At 38.9% G+C, this 22,408-nt stretch overlaps 1 protein-coding gene across 1 annotated transcript in view; it reads right to left on the bottom strand.

The window, feature by feature from the left end:
- Nucleotides 1-2,445: 2,445 nt before the first annotated feature.
- LOC107565933 (probable ubiquitin carboxyl-terminal hydrolase FAF-X) overlaps nucleotides 2,446-22,408 on the bottom strand; it is a 30,753-nt gene continuing 10,790 nt past the window's right edge. Inside the window, exons 6-44 of the mRNA XM_016251248.1 lie at nucleotides 22,101-22,319; nucleotides 21,763-21,878; nucleotides 21,423-21,674; nucleotides 21,198-21,336; nucleotides 20,887-21,039; nucleotides 20,009-20,113; nucleotides 19,625-19,831; nucleotides 19,308-19,444; nucleotides 19,077-19,115; nucleotides 18,350-18,483; nucleotides 17,633-17,720; nucleotides 16,254-16,596; nucleotides 15,167-15,262; nucleotides 14,861-15,072; nucleotides 14,508-14,748; nucleotides 14,210-14,359; nucleotides 13,828-13,948; nucleotides 13,607-13,737; nucleotides 12,924-13,202; nucleotides 11,350-11,475; nucleotides 11,004-11,141; nucleotides 10,738-10,904; nucleotides 10,263-10,371; nucleotides 10,007-10,153; nucleotides 9,770-9,916; nucleotides 9,430-9,637; nucleotides 9,091-9,311; nucleotides 7,826-8,016; nucleotides 7,546-7,719; nucleotides 7,327-7,468; nucleotides 7,037-7,240; nucleotides 6,372-6,933; nucleotides 5,270-5,393; nucleotides 4,442-4,667; nucleotides 4,188-4,317; nucleotides 3,912-4,097; nucleotides 3,341-3,561; nucleotides 2,839-2,927; nucleotides 2,446-2,581 (exon numbers count right to left, since the gene is read on the bottom strand). Of these exons, the coding sequence (XP_016106734.1) occupies nucleotides 2,446-2,581; nucleotides 2,839-2,927; nucleotides 3,341-3,561; nucleotides 3,912-4,097; nucleotides 4,188-4,317; nucleotides 4,442-4,667; nucleotides 5,270-5,393; nucleotides 6,372-6,933; nucleotides 7,037-7,240; nucleotides 7,327-7,468; nucleotides 7,546-7,719; nucleotides 7,826-8,016; nucleotides 9,091-9,311; nucleotides 9,430-9,637; nucleotides 9,770-9,916; nucleotides 10,007-10,153; nucleotides 10,263-10,371; nucleotides 10,738-10,904; nucleotides 11,004-11,141; nucleotides 11,350-11,475; nucleotides 12,924-13,202; nucleotides 13,607-13,737; nucleotides 13,828-13,948; nucleotides 14,210-14,359; nucleotides 14,508-14,748; nucleotides 14,861-15,072; nucleotides 15,167-15,262; nucleotides 16,254-16,596; nucleotides 17,633-17,720; nucleotides 18,350-18,483; nucleotides 19,077-19,115; nucleotides 19,308-19,444; nucleotides 19,625-19,831; nucleotides 20,009-20,113; nucleotides 20,887-21,039; nucleotides 21,198-21,336; nucleotides 21,423-21,674; nucleotides 21,763-21,878; nucleotides 22,101-22,319 (6,810 nt within the window). The remainder of the gene's footprint in view (nucleotides 2,582-2,838; nucleotides 2,928-3,340; nucleotides 3,562-3,911; nucleotides 4,098-4,187; nucleotides 4,318-4,441; nucleotides 4,668-5,269; nucleotides 5,394-6,371; nucleotides 6,934-7,036; nucleotides 7,241-7,326; nucleotides 7,469-7,545; nucleotides 7,720-7,825; nucleotides 8,017-9,090; nucleotides 9,312-9,429; nucleotides 9,638-9,769; nucleotides 9,917-10,006; nucleotides 10,154-10,262; nucleotides 10,372-10,737; nucleotides 10,905-11,003; nucleotides 11,142-11,349; nucleotides 11,476-12,923; nucleotides 13,203-13,606; nucleotides 13,738-13,827; nucleotides 13,949-14,209; nucleotides 14,360-14,507; nucleotides 14,749-14,860; nucleotides 15,073-15,166; nucleotides 15,263-16,253; nucleotides 16,597-17,632; nucleotides 17,721-18,349; nucleotides 18,484-19,076; nucleotides 19,116-19,307; nucleotides 19,445-19,624; nucleotides 19,832-20,008; nucleotides 20,114-20,886; nucleotides 21,040-21,197; nucleotides 21,337-21,422; nucleotides 21,675-21,762; nucleotides 21,879-22,100; nucleotides 22,320-22,408) is intronic.

Genomic DNA, 22,408 nt, shown 5'->3' with positions numbered 1-22,408 from the left:
GCCGAATTGAGGCAGTAATTAAAGCAAAAGGAGCCCCTACCAAGTATTGAGTACATGTACAGTAAATGAACATACTTTCCAGAAGGCCAACAATTCACTAAAAATGTTTTTTTATTGGTCTTATGAAGTATTCTAATTTGTTGCGATTGGTGGTGGAGTGAATTTGTTAAATGCCAAAATCATCACAATTAAATGAACCAAAGACTTAAACTACTTCAGTCTGTGTGCACTGAATTTATTAAATACACGAGTTCCCCAATTTGAGATGAATTACTGAAATGAACTTTTCCACGACATTCTAATTTATTGAGATGCACCTATATATATATATATATATATATATATGCAATTTCAAATCTAATACCTAACCCACCAACACACATGGTTGCAATTACATTGTTCAATTTTGTGCCAATAGAGCTGTGCACTCTTCAGTGATTATGTACTTGAAACGATCAATACAAAACATCTCACAGCTTTGAATCTTCAAAATAACAGACATTTTCCCGATTTATTTTCTTTATTCTTGAAGGGCGCAATGCTTTTCTCTAATATTTCTGTGCACAAAAACCTCACAAAGTGAAAGTCAACATTGTGACTGTGGCTTCAGAATTCAATGTCACATCATGGCCAAAACAAAAGTCGGCAAAAAACAGGGCAAAGAACTCTGTACAGTCAATAATCTTTAAAAATAACACAAGGACAAAAATGTTCCTCTTAAATCAAATTCTATTTTTCTTTTAGTGAAATACAACAAAATAAATTCTATAAAATAAAACAGCAAAATATTTAAATATATGATGGGCAGAATATTTTCATTTGCAGGAGTATTTGTTTTTTTTCCCCCCAACAAAATCCAAGGAAAAAAAAAAAAGCATTCAAGTTACCAATTAAATACATACAGTATCTACTGATGTTTACTCCTTTAATCCAAGAGATTTTACTAACTGAAGTTGCAACATGACTAACCAGCAGTTATTTTATTGTACAACCCTGCTTTTACGTTCACTCTCCTTAAAATGAAGAATCCCCAAACCAAGGCTCTTCTCGAGTACACGAATGCAAACAGGGATCATGAAGTCAGGCGACCCACTAAATTGCCAGGAGGTCATTTGTCTGATGCAAAGGTCGAGACAAATAAGCAAAACGAGTTCTGTCCACTAATGTCCCAGTCATCCTGGCATAAACTGTTGCATATGTTTTCTCTTTCTAAAATTCCTATCATCAAAACCTAAGCATTTATCCCACCAAAAAAAAAAAAAAAAAAAAAAAAGCGACAGCCAAATATTCATCCGAGGAAACGTGTGCAATTGTAAAGCCACTTACTTCTTACATTGCTTCAAAGACATCAAAATCTAGAAGAGCATATGAAGGGGACAAAAAAACCCCAAAAAAACCCACAAGGGCTCTTCCAAATCGCCATGGAGAAAGAGAAAAAAAAATTGCCGAATCGCCCTTCAGCTATACTAGTTTGATGTGAAGCCATGCTAAGATGTTACAGCGTGTCAACTGGAGCATTCAAATTATTGAATTATTACCAGGAAAAGGAAAAAAGAAAAAAAAAAAAAAAGGCAATAGGAATTTCCAGAATAAAGTTGCATCACCCCATTCACATCAACTAAACGTCAAGATCATAACCCAACCATCCCATCGTTCACAAACTATGGCCAACTCTTGCTCACGAGGTGCCATAGCCGGTTAAGCTTCGACATGAATATAATGTATGATCAAAAGCAGAATGACCCAAACCTTACTACTGAGCATGGGATAAAACAGGGATTTTTTTCGTCTTTTACTGTTGTATTTGCTTTTTTTGTTGTTGTTTTTCTATTTTCATAAATCTGCAGTCTCCCAACAGCATCACACACGCTGTTGCTTTGAACAGTCAAAACATTAACGTAGTATGTACACCTCTGTCATGACAAGTGCGACAGGCCCATTTTATTATTACAAACAATATGCACAGTCCACTGCAAGTTACACTTTTGACAGTTAATACTGCAGAGCAGACAGTGAAGAGACTCTTCACTCCAGGGTTAGAAATTGAGGGAAGCTGAATGTTCTGGTTACACGGGCTCTGGAGTAGAGCAGCATGGTTGGGCCTGGCCTTGCTCTGGATTCGAGTATCTCGCTGGAGAACTCAGATGGAGGACAGTGTGACAACATATTGTTAGTCTTTAGTCTGGCTGGGTGGCACCTCCTCAGGGGGCTCCCAGTTCTCTTGTGCTCGTGGGCCTGGATGCTGAGGGTTGTTGAGGTGCTGTGCAGCGGGGCCAGTGTACGGCTGCGTATGCGGGAGGTTATTCTGCTGAAAAGATGCAAGAACAAATCAAATTACTACATGACAATCAGAAGAATTTATATTTATGTTTACTCAGACTTGGAGATGCCATTATATAACGACTGACGTGCATTTAAAAGTGACGTGCAAAATATTCAGAGCAATTAAAAAAAGCTGAAAAGAGCCACCATGCATTTGATACACTGATAAGCTCTCTTTTGGTAGTGATTTTTGGAACGCTGAATGGTGTCAAAAAGCCCATCCCGGTCATCAGGGATTCCCTTCAGCACATTGTGGATCCTAACAAACAAAGGAAAAGAGCAGAGCAGGACATGATTATGCATTCAGGAATTTAATCTAAAAAAAAAAATAAAATAAAATAAATTTTTTAAAAAGCGGTCAAGGCGCCTAAAGATTAAGGACTTCACTCCAGGAACTAAATTGTAGTACTCCATTGCCATTGTGATATCAAGTGTTTTAGGTTGTTCTGGGGCTTTTTCTTCATACGTTATTTCACAGAGACATTTGCGAAACATGAAGTGGAAAGATAGACTGACCTGTGAGTCTGCCATGAATCCTCAATAAACAAGATTTGAAGGAGCAAGTCCAGGTAAGGCCTTAACTCATACGTGTATGAATATGCCACCTATGCAAAAACACAAATGTTAAGACAATCAGGAAAAATATACAAACATGGCTAGACAATACAGCTAAAATTTTTATACATTTAACATCAACATAAGAGTTAACAGACCGTTTACACAGATTCATAGACCTTCCAAACTCCAATAACATTATGCTACTTCAGATTAAAATGGATGCTATTAAAATACTTGTCTAAATTCTCTCACAATTTACAAGAGCGGAAGACAGCAGGAAACAAGTTAAGTCCTATGATAGTCTTTAGGAAACTGAACGGCCAAATAAAAATGTGCATTTATAAAAGAGAGAGAGAGAAAAAAACAAAAAAAAACAATTGTAATTGCAAGATTCACAATGCTGCTTAATTTGAAAATCGTCAACATCTTTTCAAAGAGGAATGCTGGTAATCCCTTTCACCTGCCACAGTAGTTCACTCAGCACAGTGGAGGAAAACTGAGGGTTTTCCCAACAGCAGAATCTCAGCAGTTTGATAGTGTCCTCTGAGTTACTGCAGTCCTCGATAATCTTCTTCACATAACTGGTGCGCACAAACAGGATGTCCACCACCAGCTGCTGCAGAGGCATGATGGGAGCGGTGATGTTGGGGTCACCATATTGGTTTGGCAGGGGAGGGTTTCCTAAAAATGTCAACATGTGGAAATGTCAGCTCATATCCTGGCTTGTGGTCTGGAAAATGTTCGTTTGCAATACAAATCTTTAAATTAGTGTCAACAGATCAAACTAAAACATTGTACTGGCTTGACAAAAAAGGTAAGTGCATCTCTGCTTGTTTCTCTGTAAATGCCCTCAGCTCCAAGCAATGCCAACCTGGCACTCACGCCTGGAGATGGCTTTGTGTCAGTCAGTAAGTCCTGAGCAAGGATGAGCATCTTCATTGGGCAATGGGGACCAAAACTACATGTGAAAGCCTACAGACCATTTTGTTATCAGAATGCACACATTTTGCAGCAATGTATAAAATTCTCACCATTGATTGAGGACTGCATACGTGATGTCACATCACAGCAGCGAACCAGCTGCGAGACGACAGTATAGAGCTTTCCGAGCTCAGCATACTGGTACTTAATGGGAGGGCCGGACCCCTCATCCAGAGCCACAAGCATGAAGGTAGCTGGTACCCCGAGCTTCAACAGCTGCGTCTTCTCTGCCAAGCCTGAGAGAAAGAAATGGAGTGAGACAGGACAGCACTATAGCATGCAAGCCCATATGAATGGAGGCCTTAAGGGTGGCGAGTGGTCCTTACCAAGGTTGGCATACATGACAAAAAGGTTGAAGTACTGCTGCAGGTGACGGCCGTGCTCAGACACTTCCCTTCTCAGCAGATTAAGTACAGCACGGAACAAGTGCTCACTTAAACTCAAATTATCACAGCTCTGAGACAAAAGGACAAATAATGTAAAACGTATAAGAACCTTGTGAAAAAGGTTCCAAATTTTAGACATTCCCTGATTCCCTGATTTCCCGTCAATGAGGGAAGCCTAGATTGACGAGACGTACCTGACTTGAAGGTCCAGGTGAAGCAATGGGTGAAGGGCAGGGTCCATCTTGCAGGGAGAAATGTGCAATAAATACAATGAGTTTGGAGAAGGCTCCTCGAACCTCGGCACTGGGACACTCAAGCAGGTACTCGGAGAAGCGGTTCGGATATGCAAAGAGGACGTTGTGTGCAAACCAGTAGCGCACATTCTTACTGTGCCGTAGCAAGATGCACAGAGCATCATACCTGAAATAAAAGAAACGAGGATCAACTAACAGTTGAAGAACACAGGCAAGCATATGCCTGAAACTCAGAAATCACATGCTTACCAATCACTAGCAGGGCCACGGACAATTTTCTTGGTGTGGAATCCAGTACTGAAGAGAAACCTAGCAGCGAGCTGTATACTAATCATAGCCATTTCTTCTGCTTCAGGCAAAAGATGGTCTTGACCTAAAAGCCACAAAAAAAAAATCGTTAATGCTACAATGACTTTCATCATCCCCTGGAATACATTATTCTGCAGAAGCAACAATAGGAGTATGTGTAATGAGGAAAAAGGAAACCCATTTCCCCAAACACACACGCACACATTTAGATGCTAATGGTGAAGCTAAAAGCGCAATCTCATCCGTGGAAAATGAGAAAGTTGCAACAATGTTTTTTTATGGATAGATACAGAGCGGTTTAACTCACTTGCAACTATTTACGTTTTTACATCTTCTGAATGAATGTTAGTGAAGTTTTCGGAATATGCACACAGAAAATATCATGACTGGAGAAAATAAAACTAACAGTTGAAGAACACAGGCAAGCATATGCCTGAAACTCAGAAATCACATGCTTACCAATCACTAGCAGGGCCACGGACAATTTTCTTGGTGTGGAATCCAGTACTGAAGAGAAACCTAGCAGCGAGCTGTATACTAATCATAGCCATTTCTTCTGCTTCAGGCAAAAGATGGTCTTGACCTAAAAGCCACAAAAAAAAAATCGTTAATGCTACAATGACTTTCATCATCCCCTGGAATACATTATTCTGCAGAAGCAACAATAGGAGTATGTGTAATGAGGAAAAAGGAAACCCATTTCCCCAAACACACACATTTAGATGCTAATGGTGAAGCTAAAAGCGCAATCTCATCCGTGGAAAATGAGAAAGTTGCAACAATGTTTTTTTATGGATAGATACAGAGCGGTTTAACTCACTTGCAACTATTTACGTTTTTACATTTTCTGAATGAATGTTAGTGAAGTTTTCGGAATATGCACACAGAAAATATCATGACTGGAGAAAATAAAAAAATATATATTTTATATAATATATATATATATATATATAAAATCATACTTCATAGCCAAAAATACCAAGAGCTTACATTAAGGCTCATAAGTGCATAGTTTCATGAAAGTATTACAAAGTAGTTTCCACAAAAATATGCATCACAACTGTTCAACTGCCAACATAAATGTGCGCGCAATAATAAATGTTTTCTAAAGGATCATGTGAAAATTAAAAATGAAGTAATGGCTGCTGAAATACCAGCTGTGCCATCACAGGAATAAGTTACATTTTAAAATATATTAACATAGAAAAGTTGTTTTAAATTGTAATACGTCACAATATTCCTTTAATAAATCAAATGAATGCTTGGTAATGTCTTGGCAATTTTTTGAAAGTGTTTACAAACCCCAAACTTTCAACCCTACTTTAACTTCTCAAATGTTAGAAAACCAAATATAACTTAGCATTTAAAATTTAATCTTAAGATATTAACAATTTATTTTTAATATCAGGATTTCCCTCAAGATACAAGAAAGTCAAATTCTGCTTTTTATCCATTTATAAAAGAAACAGATTGAAGAATGGATTCAAAATGAACGGCACGTTGCAGCCCTGATCCCATCTACAACAGGGGAGAATAGAGCAAGGTCAATGGCTGGATTTACCTGGAGGTGAGTTCAAGTAGACACCGTTACAGGTCAGCAGTTTCCTGATGAACTGGAAGTACTCCAAGCTGTACTGCATACGGTTGTGCATGAACTGCACATTTTGTTTGCGCACACCACGTTCGATAGCAGAGGGCATCTTCACCTGGTGATGTTTGCTGGTCACTGTGAGCTCAGTGATATATTTAACCAGCTCGCTGTCCTTGTCTAACGTGTCCATACGCTCATAAAAGAGGATGTAGGCATTCCACCAGCGCTTCTGTCGCCTGTAGGACATGCGTTTCATCATGTGGTCAAAGACCTCACCCATGTACTCTCCACCAAAGCACTGGTTCTTCATCTCCTCGTCATCGTCCATCTTGCACTCAGTGACATCTCCATCATCAAACTTATACCAACGGTTCCTTTCTCCCTCACCACCACCGCCATTCCTCTGAATGATGTAGGAGTAATAATGACCTCCACTAGCCTGGCCTGAGTGGACCAGCACTCCCACCAAACGATAACGAGAGCTGCAGGGGGGTTCCGGCTCTGACGGCTCATTCTGCTGGACCACCTGCTGCTAAGGACAGTTTCAAAACTTCAGCTATATAAAATATTCCCAAATGGCATTTATTTCAATTAGACAATTTGAGGACCAAAGAAAGACCATGTTGGTGTAATACCTGGTTCTCTGGGTGCACATCAGACCCCTCCAGCTTGGCTACTCCAGCTACTGTATAGGGCTCCATGTCTAACTCCCGTGGGAACTCAAAGTAATCATTGAACTTGATGGCACACTCTCGTTCCCAGTCATAATCGAAGCGTTTCAGCTGGATGGCCAGCACCGGAGGGAGCTTCTTAATGAGTAAACGCTTCACTGTGTCCACCTGTCATGTAGACACCCCCTTGAGCTTAATAGTGTTCTCTTAAACAACAACAAAAGACATCCTTAAGATAAAGACAGAACACACACCTTCTTGTTGCATTTTTCACAGTGGTAGGCATTTGCACCCTCGAGCAAGTCTCCTTTCACGTACTGCTCCATAGAATCGAGGAGATTTTGATGGTTTCTGATATCTACATTCAACGTCGTAAACGATTCCTCACATTCATATCTGAAAAGACAGTACGGAGTGTATTACACTGACAAAAAGATCTACCCAAAAAAAACAATATTAGATTTCCAATGTACCTGTGAGGACAGCCCTGACATATTTTCTGGTCAGCAAAAGAGCCACCCAGCACTTTGCTCAGCATGGCAGGGTGACCCAATGCTTTCAAAGCCTCATCTAAACTGTCTACCAGCGAGTTAAAGAACTCCAGGGCATCATGCTGCTCCCTCAGATTGACTGGTTCACCCCACAACCTGCAGAAAGAGGAAGAGACCGGTTTAAAGAATAGTGCCTTGTTCAGTAGTCTTAAAAGAAAGGAGGATTACATAAAAATTAAATTTAAAAAAAAAGTACATTTACCGAAATTGCTTCCAGAATCCCCTCGGCACATAGTATTGCAACCTGGAGGCAGCCAAGTGTCCAAAAATGACCTGCAACTGCCGAAGAACCCCAATGTTGTATTCCTTCCTGTCTTCCGACTTACTTAGAGAAGGTTTGTCTTCAAACTGGTGCTGATATCCAAACACTTCATCCCGGGGATCTACATTACTCTGCAAAATTAAAGCAAGACTTTCAATAAACTTCAGTTGTTGTAAGCAACTTCAATCACATAATAATTTAAAGAAAACTTTTGTTAAAATGCCCTCAGCTCCAGGGATTGCCCACATGGCATATACACCCCAGAGATGGCTAAATTTGTCAGTCACTTGGTAGTGAGAAAGGATGATAGTCATCATTGGGCAGTTCATCCATTAAAAAGGTGCAATATAACTTCAATTTAATGACATTAACAGTCATCAGAAACTGAAAGCACAACCTCTCCAGAAACAATCCACTATGTGTGCTTCCAGAACAACAAGTGCAAAAGCTGTAAGCACTCTCTGGGTTAACGCACACACCTGAGCTTAATTATACTGGGAAATGAGAAGCCACACCCCTCCACCTAAGCTTTTCCCTAGGCAATCCTACTCCCATTTTTATTCACTGTGATTGGTACAGGTGCTAATGGTCCATTGCAAATTTCCTTGGTTCATCATGCAATGTACCAGTGTTAGTGTTAACTCAAACTATTATAAAACTGTGTGTATATATCTATATATATATATACATCTATAGATAGATAGAAAAAAATTAAATAAAAAAATGTGTCTTGTTTAAATGTTTATGTAAGAATTACTAAGAATTTAAGTACTAAGAATACTAAAACAGGAATTAAAGCTAAACAGAATTTAAATCAAATTTAATTCTAAAAATATTAAAATAAAAGCAAATTCAAAACAATAATAAAAACTGTAACAGTATATAAATAATACTAAAATAACAGTTAAGCACTTTGAATCTTTTTTGAAACCAAAAAGTGGCTAAATTGCATTCACACTGTCCATTGAAAGTGAATTCAAACCTATAATGGGAAAAATATGGAATATCCCAAATGTAAAAAATTAAGTAAACCTTGAGCACTTTGCGTTCACATTGCTTAATCTAAGTGAATCATACCGTGACCTCCTCCAGAGACATTTGTTTTGCTTTATAGTCCATTTTTATTTGAAACACTCACATACAGAGCAAAATTCTCGTGAACAACGCAGTCTGAGACTCCAGAAATGAACCGTGTTAGGCAGTACCTCATTATCTTGCTTCTCGTCTCCAGACATATCATCATCCACATCGCTGCCCGTGCCTTCAATGGCCAGGATGCCATTCCTGATGGGAGGAATCATGTAGAGCTGCTGGATCACTGAGTTCATATAGCAAGTTGCACCTGCATTTTTCAGACCCACAAACCCCTTGGTGGGCCTTGGGCCAACTGGCGGTAAATATTCCCATTCTGTAAGTGGTTCACAACCTAAAGGTACATAAAAACCATTTATAAAAAAAAAAACAAGTAAATAACTATGCATCATGAAAACTGATGGGGTTGAGTGCACCATTTCTAGGAATCAGGAATCAACATTAGCACACACCTAAATAGTACATATCAGTTAGTGTGTCCACAATCTGCTTGAGATTTCGCACACATCCGACTGCAAGTGCAACCAGCAGTTCAAAGCCGGCATTGATGGTGGCTGGGGTGCTACACACAGGTATGGCCTGCTCAGTGGGGAATTCTCCACTCTTCATGTATTGCAAGTACACATTAGATGCTGGGAACAGGAAGTCATCCATTAACTCCTATAAGGAGTTCATGGGGGGAAAAAAGGAAGATCAGTTAGTCTAATTTGGCAATGCACTCGCAAATAAGAGATTTTTTTCTGTTGTTGTTATTTAGCAAAAGTGGCCAATGATTACCACTGAAATGTTTACCTTGATAAGACTAGCACCTCCTTTTTCACAGCCAATGTGGAACTTCTTCTCTGGGGTCTGGAAAGCTAGTAGCTCTTTTGTGACACCAATATGACCTTCTAAAATGGTCTCCTCAACCCCAGGCTCTCCAGTCCTCTTTACTTCATCCTAGGACAAAAAAAAAAGCCACTCAAATTTGCACACACTAAAGTTTTCACTATTCCAATTCCAAAAAGAAGTTTAGGTAAATGAACATACCCGGATGCGCTTTAACCAGTCGATCTCATTGTTTAAGAGAACTTCTGCATTAGGAAGATTAATGTTGCTGTTATATGCATAGTTGAGTAAGTGCCTTAGAAGAGTGAAGTAATCAGCAGCGTGCTTTGCCCGCTCTTTTGCAGTGCTCTGGAACACAAAAGGACAGGATAAAATGACTACAAATAATGAGATGTTCTGAATTAACACCAAAAAAAACCCTCTAGCTGTGTCCCAAAGAAATATTCAAGACACTTACACCTAAAACTGTGAAGAGGAGGGTGATGAAGAAGAGGAGAGGCCTATGGCCCATACAACACCGGGTGGCCATGAGGAAGAACTGTTCTTGGGCCATTTGGCGAACAGACCTAGAAGCAAATAATAGTACGGATTAGCAATGAATTTTATGAAACAAAAATATTCTATCCTGTTTGATAAAATTACAAAAATCAATTTGAAAAATGTTAATAAATTAACTTCAAGTAAAATTATTATTTTTTTTACATGTTTTAATATTTAAATAATTTACTTTTACTATTAACGTTTTAAAATTAAATGAAATATATAATTAAATATTAATTTCAGAGACTAAAAAAAACGTTTCTGAAAGTCTGGTATGATCTTTTATAAAAAATACTTCCTTTAAACTATAACAAAAGCATATTTATTTTATTGAACGTTACAAAAGCAACAACATAACAGGAATAAGAGTACTCTATTTTAGGATAACTCACTTGCTCTGGCAGTGCAGCAGCAGATCTATAATGAAGGTCTGCCAGGCCTTTTCTTTGCTAAGTGCATCTAGTGCAGTGGGCATAAGGGCGAAACACAGGGTCATGACCTCCAGAGCTTCACAGCACACCTGCTCATCTTCTGCATCCGGCTCATTGCCAGCATTGGTCTGTGGAAGATCCAACATCACAAGCATAAATATTGAGTCATAAATAATATTCAGAATATTGAGTTCATAAATAATGAATACATAGCCAAGAACTAGCACCTTCTCATAGATCTTGCTGATCTCCTCATTAGAACTGAAGACGAGCTGAACCGAGCCGCAGCCAGAAGCCCAGACAATCTTTTGAACTGCTCGAATGACACAGATATCTGGGATGTACTTGGAGGCCTGGAAAAAGTTCTGGGTACAGGAAGAGAAGGACAAACTAAGAAAACTGAGCCTGAAACATGGTGTTTCCTCAGTTACTTCCTTTGTACATCTCGTTTGTCACACGCAAAGAAAAAGAGGTTTGATCAAAAACACTTTAAGATAGCCAAGGACACTTATTTGAACAATGCAAACAAACCAGTTTATGTAGGTGACGGTTGTGCGGTGTTGTATAACATACCTCATCCGAGATCTGTTGGGCGAGGCGGATGGCCACGTTCCGCAGCATGCACTCGGCTGAGGGGTTTGGGATATTCTGCAAGGCGTTCTGTAGCACTAGAGCCTGGTCATGTGTGGTCTGGTTGATCTATGAACGAATAAGAAAAAAGGTGTTATCTTGCAGATTCATGCTAGGTCGCCATTATGTACAGTAAAGCAAGAAAGAGAGCTAGAAAACAGACAATAACCATTCAAAAGCTGGAGCTCAAAAAAAAAAAAAACTCACCAAGGCTGCATTTATTTGAAAAAATACGGTAAAAACAGTCATCTTGTGAAGTTAGAGTTTAAAATAACTTTTCTATTTTAATATATTTTAAAATGTAATTGTGATGGCAAAGCAGTCACACGATCCTTCAGATATCTTTTCAATATGCTTTTTTTTCACGCTCAAGAAACAGTTGTGCTGCTTAATATTTTTTGGAAACAAATTATAACATTAATGGGATTCTTTGATGAATAGAAAGCTCAAAAGAACAGAATTTATTTTAACTAGAAATCTTGGATAACATAAATGTCTTTACTGTCACTTTTGATCAATTTAATGCATTCCAGGTAAATAAAAGTATTAATTTCTTTAAAAAAAATTACTGACCCCAAAATTTTGTACAATAGCCCAAAAACCCTGTCTGAACAAAGTTGTAATCTGTGAAGCAAAGTTTAAATGCAGCAAACTCTACACAACACTGGTAAAAACTTTAAATCATGTTTGTTTGTTTTTTTGTACCGAAACATTCAGTGCTTTAACAAAAAATATAGCTTCACATTTCAGCTTGTGATGAGGTCAAAATCATGGTCAGTGGTATTTTCCAACCCATCCTAGGACACAAATACTGTTTCATTACTGTTTCATTACTGTTCCATTCCATTGCACAGAAACATAATCAAACAGTCAAATAAAGAGAAAATTGCGTAATCAAACTACATTTAACTTTCCCCTTTCTCATGGTTATTACTCCCTTCATGTAAACGCTTCTGGAGTCTATGTGAGTGTTTCCTCACAAGACACTGTACACCCTTGACATTTGTGGAGCTACATAGGGCAAGCCAGCCTGTTTCTAATGATTGATGAACGTCAGGGAGGCTGAAAGGTTACGATCTCAAACAGAAATGAAACCTTCAGTGCTGAACCTATCAAATTCACTCAGAAAAAAAAAAACACTTCACTTACTTCCTTGCAGTGCTTCAAACAGAATTGTGTTTTTGCAGTAAGCAAACTTTACTATCCCATCCCCCCATAATTGGTCCTAACTACAGACTAGAGCTGTGCCAAATGCACTTTTATGAGATGAGGTACTGGACAAAAGTGTAAAGCGAAGCACACAAGTGAACGCAGGTTCACTTTTCCTCCCCAAGACGCCAAGTCTTTCTCTTAAATTGTGGTCCTTATAAAATTACAAGACTGATTTTTTTAAATAAACTGAGGGTCTAAGTTTTGGATCTTTTCTGTAAAGTAAATTTCACTGAAGGTATTGTGCTTATACTTTTGCAAGACTTACTTGAAGGGAACAGTTAAGAGCTAAAACAAGGGCAACTTACAGGTGACACAGGGATAGTCCCCTCCGCCACAGGCTGGCAGGCCTCCGCCACAGCCTTCACATGGCCAAAGCCTACAGCTGTGAGCAGCAGTTTGGCTATTTTTAGTGCGTTGAGATAAGCTCCCCGCCGGGTCTCCATGTCAGCATTTGGCAGGAAGTTATTTCTGGTGAGCATGCTCAAAACCAGAGGCAGGCCACCACTCTTCAAGAAGTTGTACTGGAAGTCACTTGCATCCTCACCCAACGTCCCACTGGCGGGCATGAGCAAGGCGTACACCACCTGAGACACACAGAAACATTGCGTATATCAAAGAATGATGCCACACAGAAAAGCCTTTAGGGCAGTGTTACTGTGCCCATTTTTGCTAATTAAATTAAAATATAAATTATTATTATTATTATGAAAATGAAAAAAAACCTCCTAAACTGAAATAAAAATACAAATAAAGCTAAATAATAAACTATATATTTGTAATATTTTAAACATTATATTTGTAGCCCCTTTTGTGTTTTTCAGTACTCTTAATGTGTTTAACTGTTTGCATTACATTTTTGTCTTATGCATTAATTACACTAATTATCTGAACATACTATAGAACATACTATAATACTAGAACATAACCAGCTGTGCGTCTATGCTTGGCTAGTTTCATAAAATATTTTCATACTGAGAACCAAACAAACCTCTATCAAGTAAAGCACTTGAGATGGTGATGGTCCAAAGAAACGTGAATCCAATGTGGGGCTAAGGCTGTTTTCGCCGAGTTTGGCGTGATCCAGACAGACGGCTCGCAGGTTTTCCACTGTGGTGTTATCTGAAAGGCAACAACAGTGAGTAATGAATAGAGACGGCAGATTGGTGCAGCTAGATGTCTCAAACACATCTAATGAAGCATATAGAGCACCTGGAGGCATGAGCTTCATTAGAACACGAGCTCCATCCCGCAGGAGAGGCATGTTGAGATTACAGCCCAAGTCTGCAACTTGCCAGAGGAAAGAGATGTAGCGCAGGTGCAGGGACATTATCTGAAGACAATAAGAACCAGAGGTTACACTTAAAATTGCCAAACGCAAAACATTAAAGGCAGTTATATTAAATGCAGTAATAAATGTAATGCAAAATCCAAATGGGGGGAGGAGGGCTTCTACAGATCTCTCAGCAAAGCACCACAGGTGGATATGCACAATTTATCAACACAGCTTCTGTGAAGATATTTTCCATGACCATAGACGTATTCCCCTTTCAACAAAACAACCGTTTGGCTCAATTTATGGCACAATGCTCACCACGCCAGGAAGACAGCTCTCCACTTCAGGGTTTGGCCCATCACTGTAGTGATTGCCATGGTTCCCAGGAGAGCCAGTGGAGGAGTCTGAGGAGCTGTCTGGACTGGAAGGCATATTGGCGCTGACCTGGGTGAGCTTGGCTGTGATGAGCTAGAGAAGAAAAAAAACAAAAAAACAAGCACTCTCATAAACTATAACACATCCTGTTCAAAAGTGCTGTTAAATGTAAGACAAAAGTTATGTGTGTGAAATGCCCTATTGAGTACATTGAGGAAAAAACAGCCAAGCAGATGCCTACAGTTTTATCTTTGAGGTTTAGCTGCCCGATTAGCTTCCTGTCATCTGCTGGGTCTATGATCTCTCCCCCGATAAACAGCTCAATCTTGGTGTGCGTGCTGTTGGCCTTTATTCGGTTCAGAATGCAACGTCGCACAGAACCAATCGTGTCGTTGGTATGTGACCAAATATCCAGATCATCAACTTGTCGGCCTTGGTTTGGGAAACGCACAACTAGCGTGATATGCTTTCCTCGGAAAGCCCTTAAAGAGAAAAAAATCTATTAAATAAAGTTTATTAGAATCTGGCCGTCATAGACAAGCAAAAAAATACACATATATTGAGTTACTTTATGACAGGTTTGAATGGGTCTACCTGGACATGGGCAGGATGGTCCTCTCCTCATGGTAGTCACTGTCACACTCGGTTATATACTCCCTGAGCACAGTCAGCACTCTCACCATGCGGATAGCCTCCTGTCTGGCACAGTTAATGCTGTCTTTATCTCCGTCCAGCACACACAGAGTGTCGTAGGAGGCTTTGAGCCGATCAAAGCAAGACTGAATAAAATCCTCATGGATCTCTACCTGCAAACAGTCATATGACACATTTTAAAAACAAACTCAAGAGCACTCCGACATTTATTACAGCAAGTGATATGCTTTTTCGCTGTATTATTACCTGATTGGCTTGTAGTTTTGGTCCGAGGTTTGTATAAATCTCTTTAAGCAAGTCAATTGCTCGGCTAGCAATATCATCACTTCCTTGAATCACAACCTGTTAAAGAAAAACATAAGGAAAATAGATGGTTTGAACTCAGGCTGACATTTAGGATTTGGTTAAATTTAACCTTGGGCTCATTTAGCTTAAAGGGGTCCTATTGTGCCTTTTCACTTTTTCAACTTTAGTTAGTCTGTAATGTTGCTGTTTGAGCATAAAAAAGATCTGCAAAGTTACAAAGCTCAAAGTCCACTTCAAAAGGAGATATTTTATTTAACAGAAATCACTTTTCAAAAACTACAACGAACGACTCGTTTGGACTACAACGCATATTTTCCGGGATTTGTGATATCACAAATATCGACGAATGGGACGAGACCTGGTTGAGCTGCACTAGAGAAGGCAACGAGTGTCATCACTATGTCAGAGACCCGCTAGCTTTCCCAAGGCAGACGAACTTAAGAGTGGTTATAATCATCCGGGTTTAAATCGCGCTCAAATTGATTTTGACGCAATATTTACACTGAAGCTCGCAGGCGGCTATGGCAAGGGGCATGACATTTCCCGACCAGGCGCCAAGTGGAGCCAATCACAACACACACTGGCCCAGCTAACCAATCACAGCACATTTTGTATTTCAGAAGGCTGGCCTTCATTTGATAAAGGAACTATTTGAGCCGTTCATGCCAGACTGGGGAGAGAGGTGTTGTAATAATGTAAAATGTGTTTTTTCGAACAACCTAGTATGAGAGCCTGTTCTAGTACACCCCCAAAACAAAATTAAGACTTTGTAAAAGCACATAATAGGACCCCTTTAAAAATACTACTAGTGATATTACAACATAACAGTGATGCCACCCAAAAATACCAAAAGTTCCATTTAAGGGCAAATTTTCAACTTTGCTACTTGACATTTTGTTACAGTACATTGACTTATTTCAAAATAACCAACGGACTAAAAACGAAGGCCTTTCACACAGGTAGTATCCCACAACAAAGCAGCTTTGAACATACCAATGAAGATCCAACAGCTCTAATTGAATCTTACCCTCCACAGGTAATCCAGCCCTATCAGCTCCAAGTCATCCATCATGTATGCCCGGCGTTTTGCCACCAGTTTGCCCTCCCTGCAATTGACAGCCTTGAAGAATCGTTCAAAGCATTTCATCCCATTCTCTGTCAGCAGTGAGGGGTCAAGCTGCAGTACGTTGTTCTCAAAAAAGTCCTTGTTGATGTCAGGGTCAAGGTCGGGTTCGTCGCCCATGAGTTTGGAGTACCATTTGAAGCAGGCCTCCCGATCACACAAGAACACTGCGTTCTCCGCCAGGCACTTCCAGATCTGCTTAGCCTGAGGTGCGCATAGCCAGAGTTGCCCATCTTTCAGTAAGAACCTGAAGGACGAGGATATTTAGTGATTTGTTATTTAGGGAGTCTTTAGAGAGTCTAAGAACTAGTCGTTTTCATAATAGACCTTGTGGTGCAGAGCAAATCCATTTGATGTCAGAGCTTGACAGGTGTGAAAGCCGTTTTCTGAAATTAGGTGCACACCAAGAAACTGTCTGTTCCTTGGTGTACAAGAAATTTGCCAATGATGACAAATAACTTGCCTTTTATATTATAATAGTCTAGTACACACAGAACATTCTGTTTGGGTTTAGTTGTAGTAATAAAATCAAAGGGATAGAAACCAGGGTAAAAAGGTGAAGTGAAAAACACTTTCCATTTGTGAAACCTTCGTCGCCTAGCTACAGTGATAAACAGCTTATTCTGGTACACACTGTGATACTCAGGTTCATGACAAAAATGAGTAGCGTTTGGAGCCAAATCTCCAAAAAGAGAAAAGGATGGAATTGAATTTGGATTCTGCAATCTATGCAGTGTACAGGAAGGTTGCTTGTAAAGTATAAATACCTCAAGAAATTAAGCCGCTCCTGGACCTCTTGAACATGACTATACCGACTTCCTGGCCTAACCGTCTGGGGATCAAAGTCTGTATGCTCTGATAAAACATAAAAAGTTAGCACTGGTAAATGTTTAACATGGGCATAAAACAAAACAAAAATGAAAATATATGTTAAAGGGTTCATTTTATGCAGATTCAGATTTTTATATCATCAGATTTTGTCTGTACCAAAAAAATGTCCAAAATTTATATAATCATTTTCCAGCCTCATTTTCACTCTCTGATGAAAAACAGAGAAGTGAAATGGGCATTACCTCTTGTAGAAATCGAAGTAAACACCCAATGTTGAGATTTGCTAACTTCACCGAACCGTAACCGTGATTTGCATTTAATAGATACTCAGGTTCATGACAAAAATGAGTAGCGTTTGGAGCCAAATCTCCAAAAAGAGAAAAGGATGGAATTGAATTTGGATTCTGCAATCTATGCAGTGTACAGGAAGGTTGCTTGTAAAGTATAAATACCTCAAGAAATTAAGCCGCTCCTGGACCTCTTGAACATGACTATACCGACTTCCTGGCCTAACCGTCTGGGGATCAAAGTCTGTATGCTCTGATAAAACATAAAAAGTTAGCACTGGTAAATGTTTAACATGGGCATAAAACAAAACAAAAATGAAAATATATGTTAAAGGGTTCATTTTATGCAGATTCAGATTTTTATATCATCAGATTTTGTCTGTACCAAAAAAATGTCCAAAATTTATATAATCATTTTCCAGCCTCATTTTCACTCTCTGATGAAAAACAGAGAAGTGAAATGGGCATTACCTCTTGTAGAAATCGAAGTAAACACCCAATGTTGAGATTTGCTAACTTCACCGAACCGTAACCGTGATTTGCATTTAATACTCGAGATGGCAAGCATTTTGATAGAGCTGTATATATATATATATTATATATATATATATGTTTGTATATGATGCATATTAAGATGCGTGTCAAGGAGAATCGCGATGCCACAATTCTCTCGATTTCAAATCTGGGCGTTTCAAAATGGGTAGAAAAAAAATCATTCGTATTTAGTTCTGAAACTTACAGAACTTATGTATTTTTGTAGAGTAACCGCTTATATGTGTGTAAATATCTAGCACATTTTGATTCTCCATTTCATAACCTCTTTTAATGAATAACACATGAAGAGGTATGTCCGTATATACAAACAGTGTTAGCCTCACAAACCTTTCGAGAACTGCCTCATATTCTCCATGTATGCAGACAGGTTCTCTGCTACAAGAGTGACCAGTGCATGGTTGTGCTGCAGTTGGTTGATTAGGTCATGTCGATAAAAGACATGTGGGCTCCGCTGCGTTTGACTGTAAAGAAAGACACATGACTGAATTAACCATTCCATTTATATATCTCCATTATATTGCAAGTTCAACTAAATTGTATGAAAATGGGCTTTTTAGGTATATAGAGACAGAATGTTTCACTGTCCCTAATTGAAAGCTTAAATTCACATTAAAGAAGCATTATCCCGAGACGCCATCAAAGCAAAGGCAGAAAAAGAATTATTCAACACATTAAACTCATTGCATAAGGTGTAGGAAAGTATTGGAAAATGTGAGTTCAGCTTTCTGCAATTTTTTTTCTCCAACGGACTCACACGTTTAAAGCATCCCGAAGGAAGAGTGCACTCAATTGAAACCATATACCAAGAGTATGCATTTGTACGTTTATGAAACGTAACCCAAAGCAGCACTCTTACTGTAAGAAGCTTTAGACGCATGAACCTCGTCCATGGGCACTGATTGGTGATTTGATTAGATGGTGCAGGGCACACCAAGCAGATTTTCATAAATTACAGATTTACTGAAATCCAAAAGCAAACTTCAGCTTTAAAATTATTTATAATAACAAAAATAAAAATAATGATAATATTTCCCAAAATTAGCTGTCCACTTACCCCTCTAAGCTCTTTAGTAAGTTAATAGGTATTTTCTTTCTGAAAAACAACAGGGATGTATACGATACATTTTCTACATTTACATGCTCTTCCTAAAATGTGTGGGTAATTTTCATGTAAATATTCCTTGAATATGAGCAAAAATTTATTTTTGTCCATTTAAATTTTTCTGTACTAAAACAAGTATAGATGCAATTGATGGTTAAAGATGGTTGAGTTGAGTTGCATTACCTTAAATTCTGGGGGGCTTCTCCAAAGAGGCTACAGATCTCCCGTATTTGCTTCAGAGCAGGAATCACCCATTTGTCATTAGTTCTTAATTCTTCTATGAATCGGTCTATCCACTGCATCTTTTGTGTGTCCCTGTCCTACAGCAGAACAAAAACACTGTCTTTAATTCAATGACCTCGACTTTTTTTACTCCCTCTCATGTTGTTCCAAGCAACCAAAACAGCTAAGAAAATGACTTTGTTTAGCATGGAAGAAGGAAATTCAGTCAATTTTACAGTTGTAATTTGAAAGTGAACTACTTAAAGCTGACAGGGTACCTGGGAGCAGCTATAGTCCAAAATTTTGATATGAGCACTAAGGGCCTGGTCCATGATATCCACAGGAACATCATCACTATGGGCCAAATTCCACAGCAGATTGAGCACTTTGTGAGCCATCACACCATCCTTGTCATCCTCTGCCAGTCGACGAATCAATTCCAGTAACTTCTCTCTCTGCTTTTTACTTGCATTTGTCCAGCTCTCCTATAAACCATAAAATGATTCCATTGAGGAGAGATTCTGTAATCGGTTGGAATGCTAGTAAGGCGCATACAGAAATGCTGAGTCCTAATGAAACACCTATAAATGCATGGTCTCTACATTAAGACAATACTTCTTTTAAATGCAAAAAATTGTAATCGTCAGTTCATTATGAATAACCTTGAAGCAGTCAAAGAGATGGTCCAGCTGTTCAGGTGAGAAATCCCACGCCAGCTTTGCAAGGAGATCATGAACATTCTTGACAATAGCCTCATGTTTCCCAGCCTGAGGATATAGATACCATTATTACATTTACAAGTTGCTGCAAAGTTTACTAATGAAGCAGAAATCCTAGAAGGGCTGCCAAAGTTAACATGTTAAAAAATTAACTTAATTTAACATTATTATGTTTACTGGTTAATAGTATCTGATTGGTAAAATTGTAGATATTGTATGGCTTCGCATGAATATCCAAGAAGAAAGTTTAAGAAAAATGTAAGAATGACAAAATCCTATGATTAATCACTTTAAAATATAAATTATAAAAAATATATTAATCGAACAGAAACTTAAAGGAACACTCCACTATTTTTGAAAATAGGCTCATTTTCCCACTCCCCTTAGAGTTAAACAGTTGAGTTTTACCGTTTTCGAATCCATTCATGATCTCCGGGTCTGGAGGTAGCAATTTTGGCTGTAGCTTAGCAAAGATCATTGAATCTGATTAGACCGTTAGCATCTCGCTCAAAAATGATATCGGCCTAGAAAAATCGCAACTTTTCATTTTCCGTCGGTCTTAGTACACGATGTAACTACAGAAGAGTCAAGTTTTAAATAGGAAAAATATAGAAACTCTTTGGGCATTTTTGAGCGAGATGCTAACGGTCTAATCAGATTCAATGATCTATGCTAAGCTACAACTAAAAGTGCTACGCCAGACCCGGAGATCGGCTGAATGGATTCGAAAACGGTAAAACTCAACTGTTTAACTCTAGGGGAGTTGGAAAATTAGCCTATTTTCAAAAATAGTGGAGTGTTCCTTTAAGAATGTGCCTCACCTGAGCTGCCCAGATGTTGTCCAGGTCCTGAAGCGTTAGGGCCTTTTCTTTGATGACAAATCGCAGGATCTTCTCCAGTTTCTCCACATACTGTGGCTGATGAAGGCTGTCTCGCAGCACAATAGACAAAATATTGTTCTGCTGAATCCATTCCTGTGGGAAACAAATGCATATTAGCTAATGTGAAGATACAGATCAAAGGCTTTATTTCGACTGCCCCTAAGTTTTGTTAACGTTCAATGATAATAACAGGAGAATGTTACAAGCTTTGTCATGCAAACTATTTGGTTAAGCACTGCAGCATGACTTACTGCCATGCGTTCTGCCGTCAGCCACTCTTCCTCTTCAGGATTGCCATGACGATGTGTGTAGTAGGAAACACTTGAAATCACCTTGTTTACTTCATTTAGTGCATTCATTTTTCCATTAAAAGAAGAAATCTGCAATAACCTGTAACGAAAAATCAATAATCAAGAACACTCATTTAACGTGCTGCATAATGTCTTAAAACTAGTTTTAGCAGATGTTCAGCTCACCTAAGAATCATTTTTAACCTAAATATCTCTAAATTCTTCACTGTTTCTTCTTGTCCTGGTACTCGAGAAGCCAGGTTCTTCAAAGATTTGATTATCATAGACAGGGCATCGTTTTTGGCTTCATTCTTTGCTTCCTTTTTCAATTCCTCATCGGTGAGGTTTTCTAGAAACTGGGGAACCATTTCTATGATGGGAAGGAAGTACTTCTTCACCGTTTGCAAAGTGAGAAACTCATAGCACTGTCCAAAAGGCCTGTAAAACAAACAAGTGAGTCAAACTTTACAAAGAAAAAAAATCCAGGTTCCCGGCAAATTAGTTAAATATGTTTGATCGTTCTTACTTAATGAGTGCAGCGATGATCTGAACATTCAGAGCTTGGCTGCTCATGAATCGATCGTGCAGAATTTGAAACCCGTTTAACGTGCCAAATTTGTTTATCAAGTCCACCAACCAGCCCTGCAGGAAACAAATAAACAGGAAGTTTTCATTGAACAGAGTAGTTAATGCATAAAACATCATAAAATTAACATAAAGGTTCAAATATATACAAATGCATAAGAAGAAAAAAAAAAAGTGTATATTTTAGGTGATGTGCGACTAGTAATGAATTTCAATATTTCTTAAATTAAATTCATGAATTGAAGACTTCTTAAAAGTCTGGCACAAACACCCTCTCACCTTAGGAGAGCGAGGGTCAGGTGGACGGGCAAAAAGCTCATCCTCAGCTAGCTGAACCCCAGCAGGCACCGTCTCAGAGGGCCGAGTACCATTGTAGATGTGGAACTTACAGTGGGGGTTGGTGGCCATTGCCAAGAGTTCTAGCAGAGGGAACCAGTCCTGAGAGAGCTTGGTCACACACAGCTCCACCAGTCGGTGGGCGTTATTAATGATGCACCGCTGCCAAGAGAATGAGACAGATTGCCATCCTAGAAGCATTGAGTATGTTTTGGGTTTAAAATACACTGAAATGCAAGCGTAGTTCATGC

This window comes from Sinocyclocheilus grahami, unplaced genomic scaffold, assembly GCF_001515645.1.
Source record: "Sinocyclocheilus grahami isolate Dianchi unplaced genomic scaffold, SAMN03320097.WGS_v1.1 scaffold1036.1, whole genome shotgun sequence".
Classification (NCBI taxonomy): domain Eukaryota; kingdom Metazoa; phylum Chordata; class Actinopteri; order Cypriniformes; family Cyprinidae; genus Sinocyclocheilus; species Sinocyclocheilus grahami.
Note: the sequence above shows the minus strand (reverse complement) of the source record. Positions and strands in the feature narration are given on the sequence as shown.